Below are 23,431 nucleotides of genomic sequence, written 5' to 3'. Positions count from 1 at the left end.
TATGGTCGGTAGTAGGCTAACGCTCTGTCACCAGGCCTCTAGCACTCACCTCCCTTCATCTTATCACCTAGCTATTTTACCATGTCCCATCATCACAAGAAGGGTGAATACAGTAGAAGAAGACATTTTGAGAGAGACCACATTCACATAAACTTTGTACAGTACATGGTTATGATTGTTCTATTTTATTATTTGTTATCGTTGTTAATCTCTTACTGTGCCTCATTTATAAATGAAACTTTATCACAGGGATGTATGCTGTGGACAGGGTTCACTACTATCCATGGTTTCAGGCGTCCACTGGGGTCTTGGAACATATTCCTGGCAGATAAGGGTGGATGCGTGTAACCAAATGCAATGATCTGAGGATTTTTTTTAAAAGGATGTTCATAACATTAATTTCAACAATAATAAAAAGTTGGAAACAAATGATTCACTGGCAGACAAATCATGGCATCTGGTAGAATGTTAGGTAGCCATTTAAAATTAAGTTTTCACAGAAGAGTCATTGATGTGAGAAAGTGGTACAATATAATGTAAGATAAGTAAAATACTACATGAAATGTACACCACTGTGAAATCAATATTATTTCTGTAGGTAGTGGTGGTAGATTTTGATTTTAGAGCCCACCTTTCTAGCCATTATTGTTTCTTCTTATGTTTGACTGGATTTTCTAAATCTCCTACAATAAAATATTCTATCTTTATAACCCTAAAATCCAAGTTCTGTTAACACCAACCAAAAACACGGAACCGTTGCCTTTAAATGCTTGATATAGTTTTGTTTCCAGGTGAAAAAAACAAAACAATGAGGGAAATCTGATTTGCTGCTGAACAGACGCAGGAGTTTTCATATGCCAATAAGAATGTGGAATTGTCCAGTTTTAGAGACAAAAGGAAGTATCAGGTCTGGGGCGCCTGGGGGTCTCAGTCGGTTAGGTGTCTGTCCGACTCTTGATTTCAGCTCAGGTCCTGGTCTCCGGGTCCTGGGATCGAGCCCGCCTCTGGCTCCGCGCTCAGCGGGGAGTCGGCTTGAGGATTCTCCCCCCGCCCCCAAACACTCTTACATTCTCTCTCTCAAATAAATAAGTCTTGGAAAAAAGTATCAACTCTTTCTTAGAGGCTGTCATTTTTTGTTTGTGGCATATTTTCTGTGTTCAAATGGGTTGAGTTTTGCTTCTTTCAGTATCAACCTGTCAACAGTTCTACACCAAGAGCTGTCTTTAGTGAGTGCTCATTATGCGCGAGGCATTTTGAGACATCACTACGTCGGTCCTTACGCCGGGCTTTCGCGGCAGGTCTGAAGCAGGGTCGGCATCCGTCTTCTGTCCCCGTGCCGCGCGCAGCGCTCCGGGGTCCCGCTGCACGTTTGCGTCCGAACGGGCGCTGTGCGCCTTGGGCGCGCTGCGCCGCCTGCCGCTGACCCGTGAGGCGGAGGGGTCGGAGGCGTCGCGCCGGGAGGACTGGGCAGTCTAATGGCGTCAGCACACACCCAGAAAATGAAGCAGGAGAGGACACGGGCAACATTCGGCAATAATAGAATTGGAGAAAATTACTGTAGACAGTAACTGTAGAAGAATTTAGAAGAAAACGGAAGGCTGCAGATCGCATTTGCCCATTTCCAGAATATATGTATGCCGTTGTTTGCTTCCTGTACTTTATATTATCTGTTTGTTTCCTTCTTAATTAACGTCACAAAGTTTAAAGTGCTGTATAATTAAAAGGTAAAGAAACAGGATGTAAATGATTTCCTTTGGGGGACTTTTTTTTAGACTGAACTACTTGAAGCGAGGTGTGTTATTTGTGACTCAGGATGTAGCCAGCCCTTGGCCAACATGTCGGCATGTGGTGGTCTCTTGGTAAAATCCATTTCACCGTCTGATCTTTGCTTGTTGCAGGCGACATGGCTGTACGGCATCCAGATGACAGGTTTGCTCCTGGTCTGCATCCTTCAGTTTTTTAATTCTATGATTCTTGGATCATTGCTTATCAGTTTTAATCTTTCAGTATTAATTGCAAGAAAACTTCAGGTAGGACATTTTTGTGTCCTTAACGCAATTTTTTTTTAATTGTGTGGTTGGTTGGGCCTTATTTTCATACAGTGCACAAAGGAAGTTGTCTGAGCAAATTCCCACTGAAAAGCACTGAGGGCATTATTTAGGTGTTTTGTGAGGGGGTTTACATGCATGGTGTAGCATTTCTGTTTTCTAGCTTTCTGATGTGCCATCCCTTTGTTTTGACATGTTTCTTTTCTTAGAGAATTGGAATCTTAGTTCAGGGATTAGCCAGAGATGCTTATTTGAATGCCATTGATAGGAAGTTGAAATAAAAGAGCAAAAATCTTCAACTTTTTTGTGTGTGTGAATCCAAGAGTAAGAAGAAGGTGTTGCTTGGGGAAATGTTCGTCGCAGTGTCAAGTTGGTGGGCACCGTACTACTGATGTGGTAGCCCTGCTCTTTACCCCTCGTTCTGCACCATGGTATTGATTTTTAAGTGAATTAAAACTAACTCTGAATTGTGAGAATCCAGAGACATACACGTAGAAATAAGGGGACACTTCCTAGAGTGTCACGTTTGAAAACATTGACCTCATTCTTTTGGCTTTAGTCAATAATTCAAATTTCTTAAAGTTACATGAGATTTAATTAAGAGTCCATTGTTTTTCTTCATATAGTGTCACAAAGCCTGTTTTCTTTCTCATAAGCATATGAGAAACATTTCTCATAAACACTTTTATATCAAGAAATTGTTTTACTTTCTGCTTTGGAAAGAATAAATCCTTTTTCTTTTGGAGTGAGAGCTGTCATGGACAAGCTGTCATAACGACTTTTAAGAACAGGCTTTAGTTGATTATCTAAAACAGTAGTTCTCACTCATCCTTCAAACTCTAATTATAAATAAACATCATGAATATTTAACTCTTCAGATATCATAGTTGATAATCTTAAAATTATCTAAGGGTTATAAGAAAACTATTATGTGTCAAAGAGCACAATTTACCTTTTTTTTATACTGATAGGTCTTTTATTTAATTGGGTTATGGCTATGTCTGTGCTACATGAATTAATGGATCAGTGATCACAAGATTTGTTCAGTCAGTGTATTCTGAGTCTCTTCTGCCAGACTCCATACTCTGGTTGCAAAGGTCTTAAAAAGAAAAAGAAAGAAAGATGGGGACAGTTTTCTGATCTTATGAAGCTTGTTATTAAGGAATTCATTTACTCTTATATTAGAAATTTATAAATATTAAGACATTGTAACCTCATAAAAATTTGGTTATATTTTCCACATATTTTCTCTATGCTGCATGATCAAATGTTTTAAATCCTTAAGTAATCTCACCTTAAATGTTTATGAAGTAACTTAAGAATTGAAACTCAACTGTTTTAATTTCTAGAAAAATCTGAAGACTGGAAGCTTCCTTAATAGGCTTGGGAAACTATTGTTACATTTATTTGCAGTTTTATGTTTGACACTTTTTCTCAACAACATTATTAAGGTAGGTTAATAAAATGACGTTTAATTCATATTACTACAGAATTAGCAGTTTTACTTGTAACAAGCTGTGCTTTAACTTTGTTTCAATAACAGTTGTTTTCTTGATTTTAGTCGTTGATTTCTATTCATCCTTTGTTAAAGATTTTTTTTATCCATTTGAGAGTGGGAGCATGAGTGGAGGGGGGTAGGAGCAGAGGGAGAGGGAGAAGCAGTTTCCCCACTGAGCGCAGAGCCTGATGTGGGGCTTGATCCTATGACCCTGAGATCATGACCTGAGCCAAAGGCAGCTGCTTAACCGGATGGAGCCACAGGCACCCCTGTTCACTCTTTAATTAATGTTCTAACTTGAACTCGCTTTTTGAGTTATTAAACTTTTTTAAAGCTCACCTTTAAAAGCACTGAACAAGTGTTTCTCTAAACTTAAAAAATTCTACTTTTTAGAGAGCATTTTCTTACACCATGGTACAAAAAAAAGCTGACATGATTTTTATTGGGTGAAGTTAAATAAACTGGCAGGGCGTCTGGCTGTCTCCGTTGGTGGAGCATGTGACTTTTGGTCTCGGAGTCATCAGTTGGAGCCCCACATTGGGTGTGGAGATTACTTTTAAAAAAGAGAGATAAATTAACTTTACTGTCAGAAGCACAGTGATTTATTAAGATGATTTTGCCCCTTCTAGAAGGCTGGTTTCAGGACAGGAGACATCTGCATGTACATGACAGACTCCTTCTCTTCTGTAAGAGAATGGCAGTCCCTCTTCCTGTCTGTTGACTATCAAAGACTCTCACTCATCCAGCCGCATTAAACACTTCCACTCCGGGTCCTTGTCACTATGTTCTTCAACCCCATACAATTCAGTACTTATCAAAAGGTTATTTGAACTGAGCAATCAGCATTTCTGAAGGGTTGGCTGAAAGATATGCAGTTCATGCATTCCCCCACTCTAGATACTCAGTGATCTGTGCCTGGATTAAGTCAGTAGAGAGCTGCCTGCCTGGACCATTGATTCTTGACTTCCCAAAGAATAACATCTATTGAATTGTACTTGATGTCTTGCCAACTACGTACAATCAGAGGAATTAGAAAAAATCTTCTTTGAGGCTCCTGCTGTTTTTACTGTACCCATGAGGAAAATTCCTCTTGAGTCTCAGTTCTAGGAGTGTTAGGCTCTCTTTTGAGCAACTGGTTTGTTTTAATCTTAGAAGCTGTGCTTTTATCTCCATCTGCATTTGCTAGTTTGATGCGTGAGCCCAGATTTATGGCTCATCTCTAGCGAATGTATCTTATGTACTAACCTCACTTCCCGGATTCATCATCTTCTCTTTTCTGTCTTTATTTTCCTTCTGACAGGATTTCTTCACCCATTTCTGTTATATGGATTTTTATAAGCCATATATTAAAAATAAAGTTATGTGCATGATAATCACTAATGATGCGCCCTGGCATTTTTCGGTTCCCCCGGAGGGCCACTGCGGGGGCGTCGATTGTCTTTGTGTGACTGAGTCCTCTATCACTTGTGTCTGCAGACAGAAACCCCAAAGCCACACAGGCCCTGTGGGCTCTGTATCTGTTTGAGGTTTCAGATCATCATATTATTGGTTTTCTGATCAAAACATTTGTACTCTACAGGGCCTCAGCCCTCTCCCTCTCCCGAAGACCAAAGAAGCTCATCTTTTATCTATTACTTACATGTAAGATGGTTGGAAAAAATGATTCTGCTAAAAAAAAAAAAAAAAAAAAAGGAACAGAGGGAGCTTGAAAGTCCCGTGTTAGAATTCCTCAGTTCTAACAACTATTGAGAATATTCGCTAATTTTATAAACACATGTGCACACAGTCCTTTGAAACTGGACACTGAATATATGTATCCAGTGGGAAATTATCAGGAAACCATGCATAAGGCACTAATAACAATTTTCATTTTCTCCCTCCCTGATAGAAAATTCTTAATCTGAAGTCAGACGAACACATATTTAAATTTCTGAAGGCAAAATTTGGGTTTGGAGCAACAAGGTAGGACTGAATTTAAAATTTATGTTTGCTTTCTTTATATTAAATCAGCAGGGACTTTAAAACTTAATTTATCATTATGCCTTCAACTACTAATACCAGGCTCATTTTGAGGAACCATTTGTGGTTTATTTATCTTGTACTGAATTTAATACTTTGCTTTCTTTTCATTTGTTCCCTAGAGATTTTGATGCAAATCTGTATCTGTGTGAAGAAGCATTTGGCCTCTTACCTTTTAATACATTCGGAAGGCTTTCAGATACTCTCCTTTTTTATGCTTACATATTTGTTCTGTCCATCACAGTGATGGCAGCCTTAGCGGTCGCCTTTCATAATCTCAGGTACGGCATGTTTCAGAAACCTGTCCTATGCTTTAATGAACTTGCTTTGTGTTGCAGAAAAATTGCAGTTGAAATTCAAAATATCAGGCACAGATAGGGTAGTATTGTTCAGCTCAGAGGGGGATCATAACCAGATGAGAGTGGACCCCACACTCAGTAGTTAAGGATCGACCAGCTAAGAGGCAGCAAAAAGCAGGTGGTGCAGTCAAGACTGGTCTGGGAACAAGGTCCTCTTTGAGCCAGTTCTGCATTGCCCTTATTATGGAATGGGGATACTCAGAAGACTTACTCTGTAGGGTTCTGTGGGGAGTAAATAAGTTAAAACAATAGTACTTAGAATGGTGCCTCACTCATAGGATATTTTGTAGATTTTAGCTGTCATTAAGCTGGTATTATTACTGACTCATAGTCTCTGTTTCGTTCTCATTATTAGTTTCCTGTTGTTTTTCTGCCTTTTGTCTAGCTGCATTTTTTATTGCTCATGAAATATCAAGAGTTAACTATTGTTTGTTTAGTTGCATCTTGCTAAGGGGCTTATGGAGTTGAGGTGGACCGCTACTATTAGCATCTGCCAAAGTCTTCAGTAATAATTGACTATGTTTAAAAAACTTAACATGTCCACTAATCTGCTAAAAGAAAGAGTGGGGGAGTATAAAGACTTTTTTAAAGCCTGTAGAATGCCTACCTACAAAGCTGATGGAGGTTTTTGCTTTTACTATCCATGTTAAATTGAAAGAAAATTAAGTGTAAGAAATTGAAGCTACTGTCATTTGTGAAAACTTAATGAAGCTCAGAAGGAAGCCCTTTTCTCTGTAGTTATCTTGCCAATTAAGGTGCTGGTGATCTGTGATCGCAGCCACCAGAGCGCTGTGCTGGGAAAGGGCATTAAAATGAGTCCAGACCAGTTGAGATGTTTTATGATTATTAAGAGTGAAGCCACATTGAACCATGAAAATATTTCATTGACTATAAACTATTTTAGTATCTTTCAGAAGTGTTCTTAGCCCGATATCTAGCCCAAGATAAAATTTAGTCCTGTGAAAATAGATGGAAATTATTCTAGACAGTGTAATTTAACATTATTCCCGACACGCCAAGTGTCGGCAGGACTCTAGACTGCATGCAAAGCAGGGAGCTCAGTTGGCCTGCAGTGTTTTGTGACGGTGTCTGCCGTGCTCAGTGTGAGTCTGTGAGCCGTCTCTGCAAGCTGACTGGTGTGTGATTGTAGGTGAAGATGCTCTAAAGAGCGTCTCATCTGCCAGGTAGGGGTATTAGAACCTTATTAAAAGAAAAGCATTATGTTAATTAAAGTAATGTAAGAATTATTGTATCTTAGTATTAATTAACTTTTAAGTAATTTGAAGGATATTTTATCAATGCCAAGTATTTGAAGTATTTCTACCATTTTAGTACTAGGAAGGATGATACTATTATGTTTATGCAACACATCTGCATTAGTGTAAAGGCTAGGGCTGCAAGGGGATTAACTCATGGGCTCTGTGTTCACGGGATTGGTAAGAGCTTTCCAGTTTGGCTGGGGAGATGGAGAGAGGTGTCGCAAAATTCTCTCAGGTATCAAGGGGAGATGAGAACACATGTTCTCCTTGTCTGGAGCAATCTTTTAGTAGCAACGTAGAAGCCAGAGTTTGGGTTGTAATATGTAACATCTAAGTAAAGATTATTACCAGTGGTGAAAATTACCCTAGAATATCAGTTTGATTTTCATGTAAATCTAGGGTGGTGAAAGGATTTCTAGGAAAGAAGAGCTCTCTAGTTGCATGGAAGCGTCATATATATCCAGGTCTATTGGATTTTATGAAGGGTAAGTGGGGCCTTGTAAACTGGCAGCCCTTCCTGCTGTTTCCTTATCCCCTTGACAACAAATCATACAACATCCGAACCCACTCGCCCATCTCAGCATCTCCAAAGTTCAGACAACCAGATAGGACAGTATGTGCTTCCCCAGTGTGATGCAATTTAGAGTACATTATATCCCCCATGCAGTGTTCTTGCCAGAATAAATGAACTCGACTCTAATAATTAACCTCTAGATCTAATTACAATTTTATAAGGAGCATGGGAATACAGAAATGTATTCAACACCACCACAAGGAGACAATCAGCCAAATCCAGAAGGTGGGAGTAGTTGCAGGACAAATGATACATTTCCTTCAGCCAATAAATGGCCTCCAACTGGAAGATGCTTGCATTGATTGAAAATAATTTAAAGAGACGTTGATGAAATGCAGTGTGAAAGCTGTGGGTCCTAATTCAAAGAAAACCCCTGAAAAAAGCAATGGCATTAATAGAAAATAGAATATGAATTGGGTGTTATATGATAAGGAATTATTATTCATTTTATGGATGTAATTATTTTAATGTAGCCATATTTGATTTAAAAAAATCATGTTCAACATCTTTAATGAGGTATTGGTTAAAATGTGATCATTTGTTCAGAAGGGAACTGAATTCCACGTTTACGGATTCATTTTTATTTTATTTTTTCTTCTTTGTAAAAACTTGTAAAATGCTAGTAACTCATGAAATATCTTTAAAGATATCTTGCAATATAAGTGATTCCAAAAGAATTTTTTCTATTTTCTTGTAATTTAAAGGGTTGAAGCATTCTAAATTTTTACTTAAAATGAAATTTGTTAAATTTTAGTTATTAATGCATTGTTATACCAGTTTTATCCTTACAAATTCAGAATTGATTAATGCTGATTCATTTTAGCTTAGAGCAGTAACACATTTCTAAATACATGAAGGCATAAGTTTCTGGTATCTTTAAAAAAGATTTAACTAGCTTAAATGATGTATCCAGCTTCAATTTTGTATGTGTGTTGTTTTATTCAGTGATTCTACAAGCCAACAATCCACGGGTCAAATGGGAAAGTGCACGATCATCCTGAAACCAGAAACTGCTTACAACCTAATACATACCATTCTGTTTGGATTCTTGGCATTGAGTACAATGAGGTATTTTGTCTTACCTGTTTGCTTGATTATTTTTTTATTCGACCACTCTTTACATGACATATTTTAGCAATGCAACTCAGAAACTAACAGTCCTCTTCATTGATAATTATGGTTCCCATAAAATGTCCTTGTTTACTACCTTCTCCAGTACAAAATATTACTAGTAACTAGTTTTTTCCTAATTATCAGCATTCCTCCATTTTTATTTATATGATTTTCTTGAAAGGCAGTGAAATTCATAACTAACTCTTTGTCAGTTGGTTCCTGCACAGCCTCAGTCAAATTGTCCTCTCACAGATGGCACAGCTGTGTCACACTGCAGGTCTGTCCGCAGCTGGCACCGGTTGACCTCCGATGTCTCTGTTCTTACAGAATGAAATACCTCTGGACGTCGCACATGTGTGTGTTCGCGTCGTTTGGCTTATGCAGCCCTGAAATATGGGAGTTACTCCTGAAGTCGCTCCATCTTTATAACCCAAAGAGGGTCAGTGCTGTCCCTTTGCCATTTCACTTTCATTTTGAGTTTTAGGATTTCTTTCCTACCAGTTCCTGTTATTTTCAGTAGTTGCCTGTTCATCGGTCTGATGAAACAGAGACTAAAATTTGAAGCTGAAAATAGATAACTGACAGATTATGATTTTTTTAATTTTATTTTAGAGAGAGCGAGCAGGGGAAGGGCAGAGGGGCAGAAGGAGAGGGAGAGAGAGAGTCTTAAGCAGGCTCCATTCCCAGCGTGGAGCCCCATGCAGGGCTTGAGCTCACGACCCTGAGATCATAACCTGAGCTGAAGTCAAGATCTGACACTTAACCCACCAAGCCACCCAGGTGCCCCAACACATTATGATTTTATAAGGAGTTATTTTTTAAATAACTTTATTCTTAACTTTAATTTTATTTTTTAAATCATTTGTTTTTTCCCAGACCATAACTTAGATGTGCTCATTATACTGAATTTGGAAATACTGTAAAGCATACAAGGAAAAATTAAAAATCACCAGTAATCCCATTGTCCAGAGTTATCCCTATTATTATTATAAATTATACTTAGAACAAATATTATTAAGTGTATGGTTATGATTAATAGCCTGTAAATGCAGTTTTGAGTTATTCTCCCCTATAAATTCACAAGGTGGCAATATGGTAGATGCTAGGAGTATCTCCTGAGTGATTGGGACCCTTACGTTGACTTAGTTGTTGGGCAAATTGGAGACTCATGCTCCATTAAAGTACATTTCTGTTGTTTTAAAAAGAAAAAAAGTCATGTGTTTACAAAGCAAAACTGTAAGGCAAAAATACCTGTGATCTAAATAATGTCTTTCTTATATAGATATGTATAATGCGATATTCAGTACCGATATTAATACTGCTGTATCTGTGCTATAAGGTAAGACTGATTTTCCTCATTCTTGCCATCATTAATTTAGCAGAATAATTGCTTTGACTCAATGTACTCTATGTTATTGGCAAATAGAATGGTTTGCAGAGGCTACAAACATCTTCGCTTCTCATGAAGGCACTGATAGGAAAACCGATCTGTTTTCCCAAATAGTATTTAACAAGTAAAAACATTATAGCAAAAACAACTACAATTTAATTTTTCTAATTAATTTTGGTTCTGACTTACTATTCAGCTGATGCAAATTCTAAAAATAAACATGTTTTCAGACTTATATTGAGGTGAATAAAGTAGAAAAATAATTTCCCCTTTTACCTGCGTTATAGAGAATAAGAGATCCTAAAATGCATCCTATCTTAACCTATGTATTTTATTAGATGCTTAAAATCACCTTTATAAGGGACTGGGTATATGTAAATACATACAGTCCCAGATTAGCCTCATTAGCTGTCCTTCAGTTTCAATAGGAAATCATGAAGTTCTTCGTGTTCTCAGTTGACTAATTTCTGAAATAGCTTTAACTGCCCTTCAGTTCTGAGAATCCCCCGTAAGAGACAGGGAGTCGCCAGTCTGGCTATTTGGTGACCCTTTTGTCGCATCTTTGAGATTTAGAGACTTGAATCGGTACCTGGGCGGGGAGCCCAGACTATGCTAGCCAGTTGAGCTTTTACCCTCTTTTTTAAAAATCTGACATATTTTTTTTAAGTTTAGATTTTTTCCTTCAAATTTGGTTTCATGTTAGAACAGTAGGTTTCCTACTCTACTGTGGGTAGCCCCTCATCTGGGTGGGGGGCTGCCGGGAGGAGGGGGGCTCACCCACGGAGAGGGTCAGCTACAGCAGCTCAGCTTTTGGTTTTATCTGCTTATACTTTCATGTAAGATTTTATCTGAAGCCAAAGGTTTTAGGCTAAAAATCATGTTTGCTAATGACACTATTGGATGATTCTGCTGTATAATATTTCCAAACATTATGCTCTGTCACGTTCCTGTCTATCAGAGCATCTGCTGTCGCAGGCAGAGCACTGTGCTAACTCAGACCCTGGAAACCATAGGTTCTTTCTTCCACCCTGCCTCTGGGAGTTTTATTGCTCGAATGCAAATAAATGAAACTTCTTTAAAACCTCTGGAAAGCAACAACTAGAGATTAAACAGAGTGTATGTTTAATAATGAATGGGGTAACTTGACCTCTGCACATGGGTTCTGAGTGATGAAGCACCCTCCTCCCAGAAGAGATGGAGCTCATCGTGCTTCTCGTTCACACTAAAGATGTACGCACACTATCACAGTCTTTCTCCACAGTCGCTCTGTGCATAGGCTAAGTTTTGAGGTCTCAGCTATGTGTTTGGAATTTTATTGATTTCTTTATAGCTATTTGAGGATTTAAATCTCTTGTTCTTAGTAAAATTGAGGAAGGAGAGTACAGAAGAAATCAACTACGCTGTACAGCACTGGTTCTCAGAGTGTGGTCCCCAGACAGGCAGCATCAGCATCACTTGGGAACTTGTTAGAAATACAGATGTTTGGGTCCCTCGCACTCCAGACCAGACCTACTGAATCACAAACCCTGGGAGTGGAGTCCAGAAATGTGCGTTTTCCTCGGCCCTCTAGGTGGGGCTAATGCACAGACCTGGGCTTCTCGGCAGAGGCGCTGTGGACATTCTGGCTAGACAGTCCTTTGTCGCAGGGGCTGTCCTGTGTGTTGTAGGATGTTTAGCAGCGTCCCTACTTTGTACGCCCTAGGTGCCAGCGGCACCTCCCTCCAGCCGTGACAATCAAAAATCTCCAGACATTGGGAAACATCCCCTTGGGGGTGGGGCGAAATCCCTCCACCCACCCCTCTTGAGAACCATTACTATAAAAAGACCAGTGATAGCACCAAAAAAGCCATCATTTCCAGGAAATCTACGTAGCCATTCTTTGAGTAAGAGAGTTAGTAACTCGGAAGAATCCTTCCAAAGATTGACCTGGCATCAGCATAGCCCTTCTCAGTTCCGACTTCAGGAGAAACCCTGATGCATCCAGCCTGCACTGTACAAAACAGTTTAGATAGCCTAGCCTCTCAAAATGTAAAATCACAAAGATGATAAAGATGTTATGTACATTAAGAAGTACCCTGAAACTGAGGCTGTTTTCCAGCTATCGAACAGATTTACCTGTGAGTAAAATGAACTCCTGTATTTCAAAGCCTGATGTTGAGTTGCACAGAGCAATTATCATGGAGATTTAGATTTTCTTGTTCATAGTAGCAATTTTGCTATATATCTCTTCAGAACAATCCTGTTTAAAAGGGAAACACATGCACTTCACTTTAAAATCAGGAGTTTAATAAAATTGCTACTCTCGTGTTAATTAACTTACTGGCATTGCTGAAATCTCATATCATTTAGGAACAGCAGTTAGTTAACGCAACACTTATTTTCACATTGCTTAAGAAGTTTATCACAAGACGGTGTTACTAGGTTTGAACATTTTCAGAATTAACAACAGCAACTTCCAAGGTAGAAAAATTTCTAATATCCATTGAATTCATAGATTTCAACATGTTTTATACCAAAAGAATGAGGACATATCATTAAAAAGTTGGCATTCTACTGATGATCCAAATTAATAGGGATAATTGAAATATTACACAGGTATCATTCTAAAACTTGGAGCCAGTAGTGCCAACACCTGAATTTCTATCACCAGCACTTGTGCTGGTTCACGCACCCAGGGGACAAGATGAGAATGAGCACTAAAAATGGCCGAAGACAAGATGACAAGATACGAAAGTGACAGGACTAAAACACAGCCACCGACCAGTCAGGTGCCCACACTGGTTCTAGTTAGTGGTTCTGAAGGACAATTACTGCATTTTCCACATTAACGAAGCACAGACCCATTGTCAGGGGCCTTCTTCCAACATAGGAATTGTGCTGTTCACCCTCGGGTGTAAGTGGGTGATCAAGGCTTCGTAGCCAGTCGTCATTTGACACAGCAGTGAACATGTAATTAATTGTGGCATGAACCAGGCAATTATGTTAGAAAAGCCGTGGACTTGGAGTGGGATGTTTACGCTCTCTCTTCATCACCTTAACTAACTCAAGTTGAGTAGGTGGCACCAGTGGCATAAATAGAATATTCAGATGCACCAGATTTGCCTGGAGAGTCCTAATTTCAAATACTCTTCTCTCCCGTGTACCTGTAGTTACATTAAAATACACTGAGGCATTTGTCCAGATTTCCAGTGCAGACGCTGTGATCACCGTGAAGAGGGGGCTGGATTTGGAGTCAAGTTTCAAGTGGTAGCCCTGTCCCTCTGTGACTTGGTCAAGTCCTCTTTCCGAGCCAGCGTCTCCAGACTAGTAAAATAAAGAGTAAACAGCAGTAGGGATGACGCCTTCCGTCTCCACGGGGATGAGTGAGACTCTGTGTTCCAGAGTATGTTTGCAGCTCCACAACGGTGCTGTCTTGTGAGGGCATTTCCTGTCTCGAAGGGAGATGGCACGACGGAAGTGAGAGTTTCCGATATCCTGTGAGCTTCCTCGTGGCTGCCATTCCTGTCATACCCAAATTAACGTTTGCCTAGGTACTAATACCACATACGACAGCATTTTTACTAGAGTAAAATAAAAGCTCTTTTTTAAAAGTTGACAACCCCTCTAGTCCTGATCAGCTTTGGCTCAAGATAATTTGGGGACCTTATCTCAGACTTTGGCTCACTTTAGGCCAGGAGGGCGAACTGCGGCTCGCTTTAGGCCAGGAGGGTGAACTGCGGAGGTGAGGTCATTCTGATACTGCACTTGTCCTGTTGATCTAGCTCGCGAATTCTATGCAGTTTCCCCTCTTTCATTTGAATCTTAGTGATAGTTGTGGGTGCGGGGGTGGATTTTGTTTTTGTTTTTGTTTTGTTTTTAATTTCAGTTCTGGCCAGGAATGATGGATGAGCTCTCCGAGTTGAGAGAATTCTATGATCCAGACACAGTGGAGCTGATGAACTGGATTAAGTAAGAGGATTTTTTTTAACCTTTAAAACTGTAAAGTGCCTTTTAAGAGTCACTATAGACCTCATTTGGTGTTTTCTTTTTTCTGAATCTAATTGTGAAGATACATTCATTTTCAAGTTTTTCTTTAAAACCCTATATTTGGAAATAATTTCCTTCCATTCAAGAACTATTCTAACCACAGTCTCATGAAGAAGGGAAAAAACCCACAAGGAGAGGAAAACAGAGCTGGAGGATGTACTCCAGGCCACTGACAGCCATGGAAAGAAAGCTTTATACTCTCAGCGAATTCCACCTTTACTGAAGTTGCTTTCATTTTAATACCATTCAGGTTTTCTGTGACTGCTGACACATCAAAGTATTCTTTCCTTGTTAATCATGTAAAAATTAGTCAGAGTCCTACTCCTTGCACATTTCATTTTAATGAAACATATTGCCCAAGCCTAGGCCTAAAGAAAACTGAAAATACAAAGTCTTCTTTCTCGAACATCATCGTGTTTAGCATTATATCGGTTCTTATTGGTGCCTCTGCGTTCGGCATCAGGATGAACTGTTAGTGAAACCGGCCTCCCACCAGCACAAATAAACTTTTCTACCCAGAGCAGTATTCCTGTGCCCTGTACTACCGTATTTCCCTGTTTTATAACCAAAAAGCAGCAGTGTAATTATTCACATGTAAATAGATGTCACAAATCTTGTGTGACATATTCCGAAGGCATCGGCGGTATCATCTCCATGCCTTAGAATTTTAGTAGCCGTATTGGCACTTGCTCATCACTAATGCTGACTAACCAGTACAGTTTAGCACCGCTTGTGTATTAACAGATGGTAAATGTTTGATAGCTTAGGTCTCTTGAGTGCAATACATGGGTTTTATAGAGATTTATGTCTAAAATATATATGTGGCTTTGGTCCCAATGTCGGACTGGCTTTGACTAGATGCAGGGAGTATAATTTTTCAGATACTTCCAGTGCTGAGATTATGAAGCAGGGCTTTGTCTTTATTTATTTATTTAACTTTAAATCATGGCAGACAATTATAGAGTAAATAATCCCTTCAGTATTTATTGTGTATGGGGAAAGAGGGTTATTCGTATGAAGAAAAGCTAATTACTATTGCATTAACTATAGTCAACTGGAAATTTATGACACGTGCATCTGAAGGTGAGGCTGATACTTCCTGTTGTTAAAATCGCACTCTTGATACAGATGGTGCAGGGCACGCGCTCTCTGGTAGAATCCCGAAGCTGGCAGGTCCGGAGGGTCTGCCTAGATCGTTGCTGTAAACGTCCCACCTCCACGCCCCGGTCTTACAGGAATGAACTGTAGCGTCAGTACACATGCGTCCTAGCAGATCCCAGGTTGTGCTTGGCAGTGTCGGCCTGGCTCTACTTACTGTAGGGCCTCTATTTCCGTGCTTGTCCTCACAGAAAATTATTTAAAGTAACGCTTCTGGTTCTGAAAAATTGTGGATGAGAGATTATATTCCGGGTGTAAAGAAGACAGTCTGTTAGTCTGTTATTTCTCTCATTTGGGAAAGCAATCTTTGTTCCTTACTTTCTCCTCTCATTAACATGGTCCTCTCCCTGAATGGAGACATATTCTTTTTACTTTTTAAAAAATCCTCAGCAACTGGAAATCTTTGTATTGTTCCAAAATATTGGTTCCATTGTGATCTAATCCTGCTTGCTTTCCCTTAAAATTCTTCAAATCCAAATTATTGTTTTTGCAAAAATAGCTGCTGGGCATGTTTGTGAAATAAGCTTAAGTGATGATGAATATATGCCAAAATAGGGTCTATTTAGACACAAAATGTATTTGTTTAAATCAACATTTAAATCGGCTCTGGTCTGTCGCCTTCAATTCCAAACACAAGGGAATGTACTTAATATTCTTTTAACTCTCCTTGATTTCTTCTGTTTCTGAAACATAAAATATGACCTTCAGCTTTCATTTTAGTGCTTTGATCAGTCACGTGTGCCCGTGCCATGAGTAGCTTGGAGCAGGGCTGGAGGACAGGCTGCCGGCTAAGGATACGTGGCGTGTGTCCGAGAGTCTCTCTGCCATTGTCTGGGGGCAGCCCCCAGGCCTCGGGTGGGGACCCAGCCCCGCCTGTGAGGAATGTCTGCTTCCTCCGCCTGGGCTGCTGCTGTTCCCGCCGGGCACCGTGGTAATGCCACGTCCGTCTTCCGGCAGCGCGTGTGGGGGCGGGGAGGCGCCCTCCGGTACAGGATGGCTGTCCTTGAGGAGGAGTCAGGATGAGAAACGGCGACCTGCAGAAACTCGAGGGGAACCTCAAGTGACCCTCCATTATGGCACGGGGCGCCTCCCACGTGAAGCGCTGGAAGAAGCTTACCCACCATGTCCCCGTCTCTGCTTCACGTGCTTAGCGCCGGGCAATCCGCACAGTGATGCCTGCCTGGGGCGTCGCTCTTGTGCTTCCGTTTGGAGATTAGGTCTTGCCAAGTATTCGCTTGGGCTTCTCGGGGTCGGAGGATTCCATCACCTCAGCAGGAGTTGGCTCTTTGCTTTTGAAGGGGCCTCAGGTATGACCTTTAATTGGCTAACCAGACAGCCTCCAGGGAAGATAAAGGGCATTCCGTTAGGATACCACCTATTAATATGAGAGGGGCCGCACCGAAGGGACTAGATTTCTGTGAAAATTTTGAAAGCCTTAATACATGGAGTTATATCTGAACTTGTATACTTACGAATATAATTTAACAGCTATTTTTTGAGCACCAGCTATATATAGGACATGATGATGAACGTGTAAATGGGGTGGCCATCCCTTTTTTTTTTTTTTTTAGAGGGAGAGAGAGAGGTAGAGGGAGAGAGAAAGAATCTTAAGCAGGCTCCATGCTGGGCATGGAACCTGATGCAGGGCTCGATCTTATGACCCTGAGATCATGACCTGAGCTGAAATCAAGCGTTAGACGCTTAACCGACTGAGCCACCCAGGTGCCCCTCCATTCATTTTAACTGCCTGTTCACTAGAGCAAGTTTCGAGCCTCAGCACCAGTCTTCATTCTTTTCTCTTCCCCCCCATTCTTATTGTTGACTCCACCTTAAGATTTTCAGAGGCTTACCAGGTTTCAACTGAAATATTTTTGAAGTTGTAATTTTTAGTAACAGAAATTTCCTATCTTTAGATCTTCCTTAGAGATTTTTTTTTAAGATTTTATTTATTTATTTGAGACAGTGCACATGAGTGGGGGCAGGGCCAGAGGGAGAAGCGGACTCTGAGCTGAACAGGGAGCCTGACCTGGGACTCGATCCCAAGTACCCAGGATCATGACCTAAGCTGAAAGCAGTCACTTAACTGACTGAGCCACCCAGGTGTCCCTAGAGTAAAGATTTAAATTTAAATATAAAATTAAGAACTCTGTGAGATTCAATTCCTCATTAATCAGCAAGGACATTTTGTTGAAATCAACCCCAGAACCTTCCCCGGGAGAACTGAGAGGCCACTCACTGCGCCCCTTCCGCAGAACCACCCTTGTGCTCACCTGGTCACCTGCCTCCCGCGTGACACTGACAGGCTGCACCCCTTGCCCCCCAGCAGATTAAGTGCCCGTGTTCATATTGACTCCTTTTTGCTGATAATGTTTCCCAAATACAAAGATTAAAAACCCGGTATCTTGGGCTTTTTGGTTTTTTGAGGTTTTTTTTTTTCTGTTCTGGTATTGCTTTCAGCGAGCCCTGGGTGGCACTTGTTGGGCTCTCTGTGTGACCAGGAAGCACGTTTACTTCCACGAGGCCAAACGGCACAACAGTGCTGCTTCATACCTTGTTCCTTTGTGACCTCAGAGTGTTTGTCTTGGTTCCTGAAATTCTTCTTTGACATTGTGCAGTCAAGACACTCCTATGGGTTTAAGTATTTTGAGATGTGACATTTTAACTACGGGGCTTTAGATGATATTTCACCAGCAGTAGTCTCTTTTCAGTGATGAAGCCTGCGTATGCAGTATTTTCTCAATGGGACTAGGAAAATGGCCCAAACTTCCTTAGCATTTTATCAAAGCAGAAAGAATTACTGGATACTTTAAATATGATGAAGGTTAAGTTCAGGCCTCAAATGCCTATAAGCCTCTTTTATATTTAATGAATCATTTTGTGGTATTTGCATAATTCTATAAATTTTTGAAGTGTAGATAAAGCAAATGTTCACACATTATATTATAATGCTCAGTTTACCCATTAGTTCAACAGTAATTAACTTGTTGAAGCTTAGAGCTTCAAAAATAAATGAGATTATTTGTTCAAAATGCCATCAGGTCTTCCTGGAATGACATTTAAATTATGTAATGTAAATCCATTTGACCTGTGAGTCCTTGTCATTATTTAGTGACATTTCTTACAGAATAAATTGTTTGCAGGTTGGGCAGCCTGCTACAGAGCTTGGCAGAGAGCTATAAAAACAAATTATCCTTTCATTTTATACATCATTTGTTCAAACATTGGTAAAAATTGCTTTGTTTTTCTATAATAGAGAAGTGTCATTCAGTGGCTAAAAGCACATTAGCTATTTGAGACACAGACCACAGACTGTGTCAGCAGAAGTATCTGAAGGAAGAAGAGCCAGCCTTACACCTGCCGTACTGCATATATTAAGGACGAAGAATGCCTTTCCCCTTTGCCTGCTAAGTTTACCACAGAAAATGTAAAACACAGTGAATCTAGGTTTTTAAAGTTCAGGAAATGTGTGATTCTTTTTCATTTTGTTCCACTTTGCTTGTTTGTTTTACTTTGCATTTGCTTTATGGGTAAACTTAAATATTTAACGTAGCAGTGAAATGTCCCAGATTTACCATGGGGCTAGCATATAAAGCCAAGTCAGTAGAAGAAAGCGAATAAACATCATCTCTGCTATGCTTGATAGTCAATAGTTTTCAAAGAAGTATTCTTTCTAGTTCATTTTATAGGCGTTAAGATACTTGTATTTTGCTACTTTATTTTTTTTTAAACATGACAGCATTAGCATTTTTTAAAAAGATTTTATTTATTTATTTGACAGAGAGAGACAGCCTGCAAGAGAGAGGGAACACAAGCAGGGGGAGTGGGAGAGGAAGAAGCAGGCTCCTAGCAGAGGAGCCTGATGTGGGGCTCGATCCCAGAATCCTGGGATCAGGCCCTGAGCTGAAGGCAGACGCTGAACAACTGAGCCACCCAGGGACCCCTGTATTTTGCTACATTAAAATAAAACCCAGGACCTTAGTGAAAGACTCTGTTAACAGTCCAGGAGATTGTTGTGCCAACAGTTGAAACAGATCACATTACTTTTAAACTTTCTGACTCCTTATTAATGAGGCCAAATGTTAAAACATGTCGCGAGTGCAGTTTATTTCATTTTTCCCTCGGTGCCTCTCGGCAGTCATGTGATACATCACCTTGCTCTGCCTGGGGGTGGCTGCTCTCCGGGGGACTGCACCTGCTGTGGGGGAGGGGACACTCAGGTGCACTTAGAACACCCAAAGGAGAAGGGCAAGGTTGGCCATGATTGGACCGCGTCTGGTGTGTTTTGTTTCCAGGATAGCTAAAGGCCCACAGAAAGCACTAGTAAATGCATGCTAGCCTAACTACTCTTATTCGGAGGTGTTTGCCTGTAGGGGGAACTGAGTCTGGCTCTGTTCGATTATTAGCCAGTAAGCTTTTTGAAGCCAGGTTGTACGGTGTTTGCCAGCCCAGCACGTAGTAGGCCCTCAGTGCTATAGTTTGACTGAATAAAGAATAACTTTATAACTCCCCAGCAAGCAGTTCAGGACTTTGGACATTTTAAACCTTTGTGAACTGTGTAATTCAATCGAAGTGGTATGATCAGAGTCCAGGAAGGGAGATGAAACCTTGGTCATGAGCCATGAATAGACAACAGTCATATTATAAAATATATGTACTAGAAACAGCTCTGTGCATCTCCCTGATTCTGACTCCTGTTCTAATTCAAAATGGTGATGCTAAGACCTGAAGATGTGAACGGACGTGATCAGCTCAGCTGCCGGATTTGTCATTTGTGTAGAAAGCCCAGTTGGGCACCCTCCAGGCGGTTTGACTGTAGAGACCAGGATAGCTCAGCCACGGTTAGCTCCCGCCTCTACCCCACACTCTGCCAGATAGGGAGACCAGACTTCACTTCTGCATTCTACACCTGTTGAGGTCAGTGGCCCCAAAGACAGTCACTCTGGGGCATCATCTCGTATGTGGCATTATTGCATGATTTATTGCAGTGGAATGGCTTAAGCCAGTTAGGAGTGTTCAAAAGGAAAGAAGACTGGCTTAGAAAAACATTGGCATTTTCTTGAATTATTATTTGTCCGTGCTTAACGCCTGTTGGTAATTCTGGCTATGATGAGGGAGGCCCAGTCCTGGGTGCCAGGCTAAGTGTTTATCATGTGTCCATTGACTTAAACTAAATATTTGTAAAACCTCCCACTAAGGAGCACTACACCTTCACCTGTTGTCACTGAAATCCTTGTGTCCCCCTGACCACATGGGGCACATGTCAAGAATTCCTTGTAAATTGCTGGGTCAAGGGGACAGAGCAAACATCTGTTTGTTCTTGTGCTCCTGGGTCTGCTCGTTGGAAGGCTCACAACCTACCGACCAAGCCAAGCTCACTGAACACTGTTTTTCCCTGGAATCCACACCCTAGGCTTTGGCGTGAGTCGGGGGGCGGGGCGTGCAGGTTATGCGTCATCCTGGGTGCCCGTTGAGAAAGCTCCTTGAAATCCAAGGGAATGAGAGTGTCATTGTTAGAAAATCCTGAGTTCTTCAGGTAAATCCTTCGTAAGTGTTGCAACTTGAACTGCAGGATGTCTTACCCATAGGCACCCTGAGGCCTTCGTTGGATGGCGTTCACACTGTAGTCTTAGCACTACATTCAAGTACATGGAACATCCTCGTGCCGTTTGGGAGTATGGCGCAGGCCGCTCTTAGAAACGTGGCACCGGAATAAATTTCTGCCCTGATCTCCAAAACCGCTGAGAAGGACAGCCTGCTCTAGCTCTTTCTACAGAGCAGGTTAAGTTTTAATAATTTCAGTTAGACTGCTTCTCAAAACTGTCTCCATCTGTTAACTCGCCCAGGCAGGCCAGGCTCCACTTGCTTAGCAAGCAGGAAGGGCGCGTGCGGCAGTGGTGCTCCCCGTGGGCCTCTGAGGAAGCGCTGCTGCGAGGAGAGTCTGCGGCAGGGCACGCCTGTTCCTCACAGTAAACCGACGCCTTGGCGATTTGCAAGGGACTCTCCCAGGTTCCCAGAAATGTGGAATTAAAATCAACTACTAAAATTCTTCTTGTCCAGGGGGAAAAGGAAAAATGCTCTTCTTGTAATCAGGGAGTCTTTCCTTCAACCTCCATCCTTGTCCCTCACACCCCACGGGGAGACGGAGAATCACAGCTCGGGGGCACGTGGAGAGCGAGGTCATGATTTAATAATATGCGGGTGCCTGTATTCCCCCACATTCCTTAGATCTTCATAATCAGGACCAAGGAAAGGAACATAGGAAATACTTGTGTTTCCACATCAGAAATGGTGTACATCCCCATACTGAGTAATAAATTACTTTTTCAGAATCCCGTGTTCTTTTGTTTTTATTGTTTTTTTTTACTGAAAAGTAATTTATCATAATATCTGTGATCTTTTTTTCTGGTTTTGAACAAAAACAAGTTGGAATTGACTCACGATCAGCTGCAATTTCTGGCTTTATAATTTGTTTTACTCTAGGCAGCCCTTCAGTTAAGTTTAATACAAAACACCTGATGACAGTCTTCTAAGTTCTTTTTTGTCAGAATCTGCCCCTCTGGGGCAAGAGCAGGAGAGGATTATGGGATTTAGCCTGGAAGACTTCGAGCCAGGAGATACCCACATCCTAAGGCCATTCGTTTTAAGAGTAAACCCAGCAAAACAATGAGAAGTTTCCCAACCATTATCAAAAACAGAAGTTTTGTAAAGCAATTTGCGTGCAAGTCAAGCAGCCTCCTGCGTTTGTCTGAAGTCTAAGCCCTTCCTGACGCTGCCGGGTGATTCTGGGAGTGGGATATTGTCATCGTTCTTGTCTGTGGGGAGATCTTAGCCAGGAGGTTAATTCAGACTCTTGCAATTTTTCAGCTCTAACACTCCAAGGAAGGCGGTGTTCGCTGGGAGCATGCAGCTGCTGGCCGGAGTCAAGCTGTGCACCGGGAGGACCTTGACCAACCACCCGCACTACGAAGACAACAGCCTGAGGGAGCGGACCAAAGCGGTGAGGGCCCCCCCGGCCTTTCCTCCCCCGGTAGCTTACACGGGCAAGTCGGGCCTGAGGGCCCTGGAGCTGGTGGCTGCTGAGTCTAGACTTTGCCCTGCCCCACGTCCACTAGAGGCATCCATATCCGTTCCTCTTGGTTAGAAGAATCACAGAAGAGAAACAGCTTGAGATGTACGGAAAAGAGCATTTGAGATCAAAGCTCTCAGCGTTTGAATAGGAGAGGGAAGGAAAAGGAATAGGGGCACACTGGTTGCTTATTTTATGAACTGGTGTGCGTGTGCGTGTACGTGTGTGTTAATTGGTAATACGGCCACATGGTTCAAGCTGAAGAATAAACAAAAGAGAACTTAGTGAAAAGTCTACATTCCAGCCCTCTGCCAGCTGCTGGCTCCCCTCACAGGAGGCAAATAGTGTTAGCAGTTTGTTGTATATCTTTCCACAGGGATTTTATGCATATACAGATGTGTGTACATGCACACACAAATACACACACACACGCACACTGTATTCATATCCTTTTCCCTCTCTTTTATGGGACAAGTCACATACTACATCTTGGTTTCTTTGGCACTCAACATATTTTGCAGCTCCTTCCATATCAGTATATATCAGTATATATTAACAGCTTTCTTGTTCTTAAATCTACAAAAACTGTGTTATGCAGATGTAGCATATTTTATTTAACCATTGGGGTTGTTTTCCTGTCTTTTGCAGTTATATAAATAATATTCCAAATGGTAAACTTGCATACGTATCACTCTGCACATCAGATTCCTAGGGGTGGAAGCACTGGGGCAGAGAGCATGGGCGTTTGTAACAGAGCGTGACAGATCGTCCTAAGTCGCCCTCTGTACAGATGGTACTAGTAACGTTCCAGTCAGTGGTGCAGGGGGTACCTGTTTCCCTTAGTCCTCCCCAGCGGTGGCTTCAAACTTTTTAATGTTTTATATCAGTCATTTCTTAATCTTTTTTTTTTTTTTTTAATTT

The 23,431-nt window shown here is 41.1% G+C and overlaps 1 protein-coding gene across 4 annotated transcripts in view; it reads left to right on the top strand.

Annotated features, from left to right (window-relative positions):
• Positions 1-23,431, top strand: part of DPY19L3 (dpy-19 like C-mannosyltransferase 3) — a 69,492-nt gene that overhangs the window by 39,086 nt on the left and 6,975 nt on the right. For 2 of the 4 annotated variants that reach the window (XM_034639608.1, XM_034639611.1), the window contains 9 exons: positions 1,899-2,030; positions 3,398-3,499; positions 5,435-5,508; positions 5,688-5,846; positions 8,703-8,825; positions 9,198-9,309; positions 10,153-10,209; positions 14,126-14,208; positions 22,309-22,441. In XM_034639608.1, the coding sequence (XP_034495499.1) occupies positions 1,899-2,030; positions 3,398-3,499; positions 5,435-5,508; positions 5,688-5,846; positions 8,703-8,825; positions 9,198-9,309; positions 10,153-10,209; positions 14,126-14,208; positions 22,309-22,441 (975 nt within the window). The remainder of the gene's footprint in view (positions 1-1,898; positions 2,031-3,397; positions 3,500-5,434; positions 5,509-5,687; positions 5,847-8,702; positions 8,826-9,197; positions 9,310-10,152; positions 10,210-14,125; positions 14,209-22,308; positions 22,442-23,431) is intronic. The other 2 variants (XM_034639609.1, XM_034639610.1) reach the window with 2 other exon arrangements.

This window comes from Ailuropoda melanoleuca, chromosome 12 (genome assembly GCF_002007445.2).
Source record: "Ailuropoda melanoleuca isolate Jingjing chromosome 12, ASM200744v2, whole genome shotgun sequence".
Taxonomy (NCBI): domain Eukaryota; kingdom Metazoa; phylum Chordata; class Mammalia; order Carnivora; family Ursidae; genus Ailuropoda; species Ailuropoda melanoleuca.
Note: the sequence above shows the minus strand (reverse complement) of the source record. Positions and strands in the feature narration are given on the sequence as shown.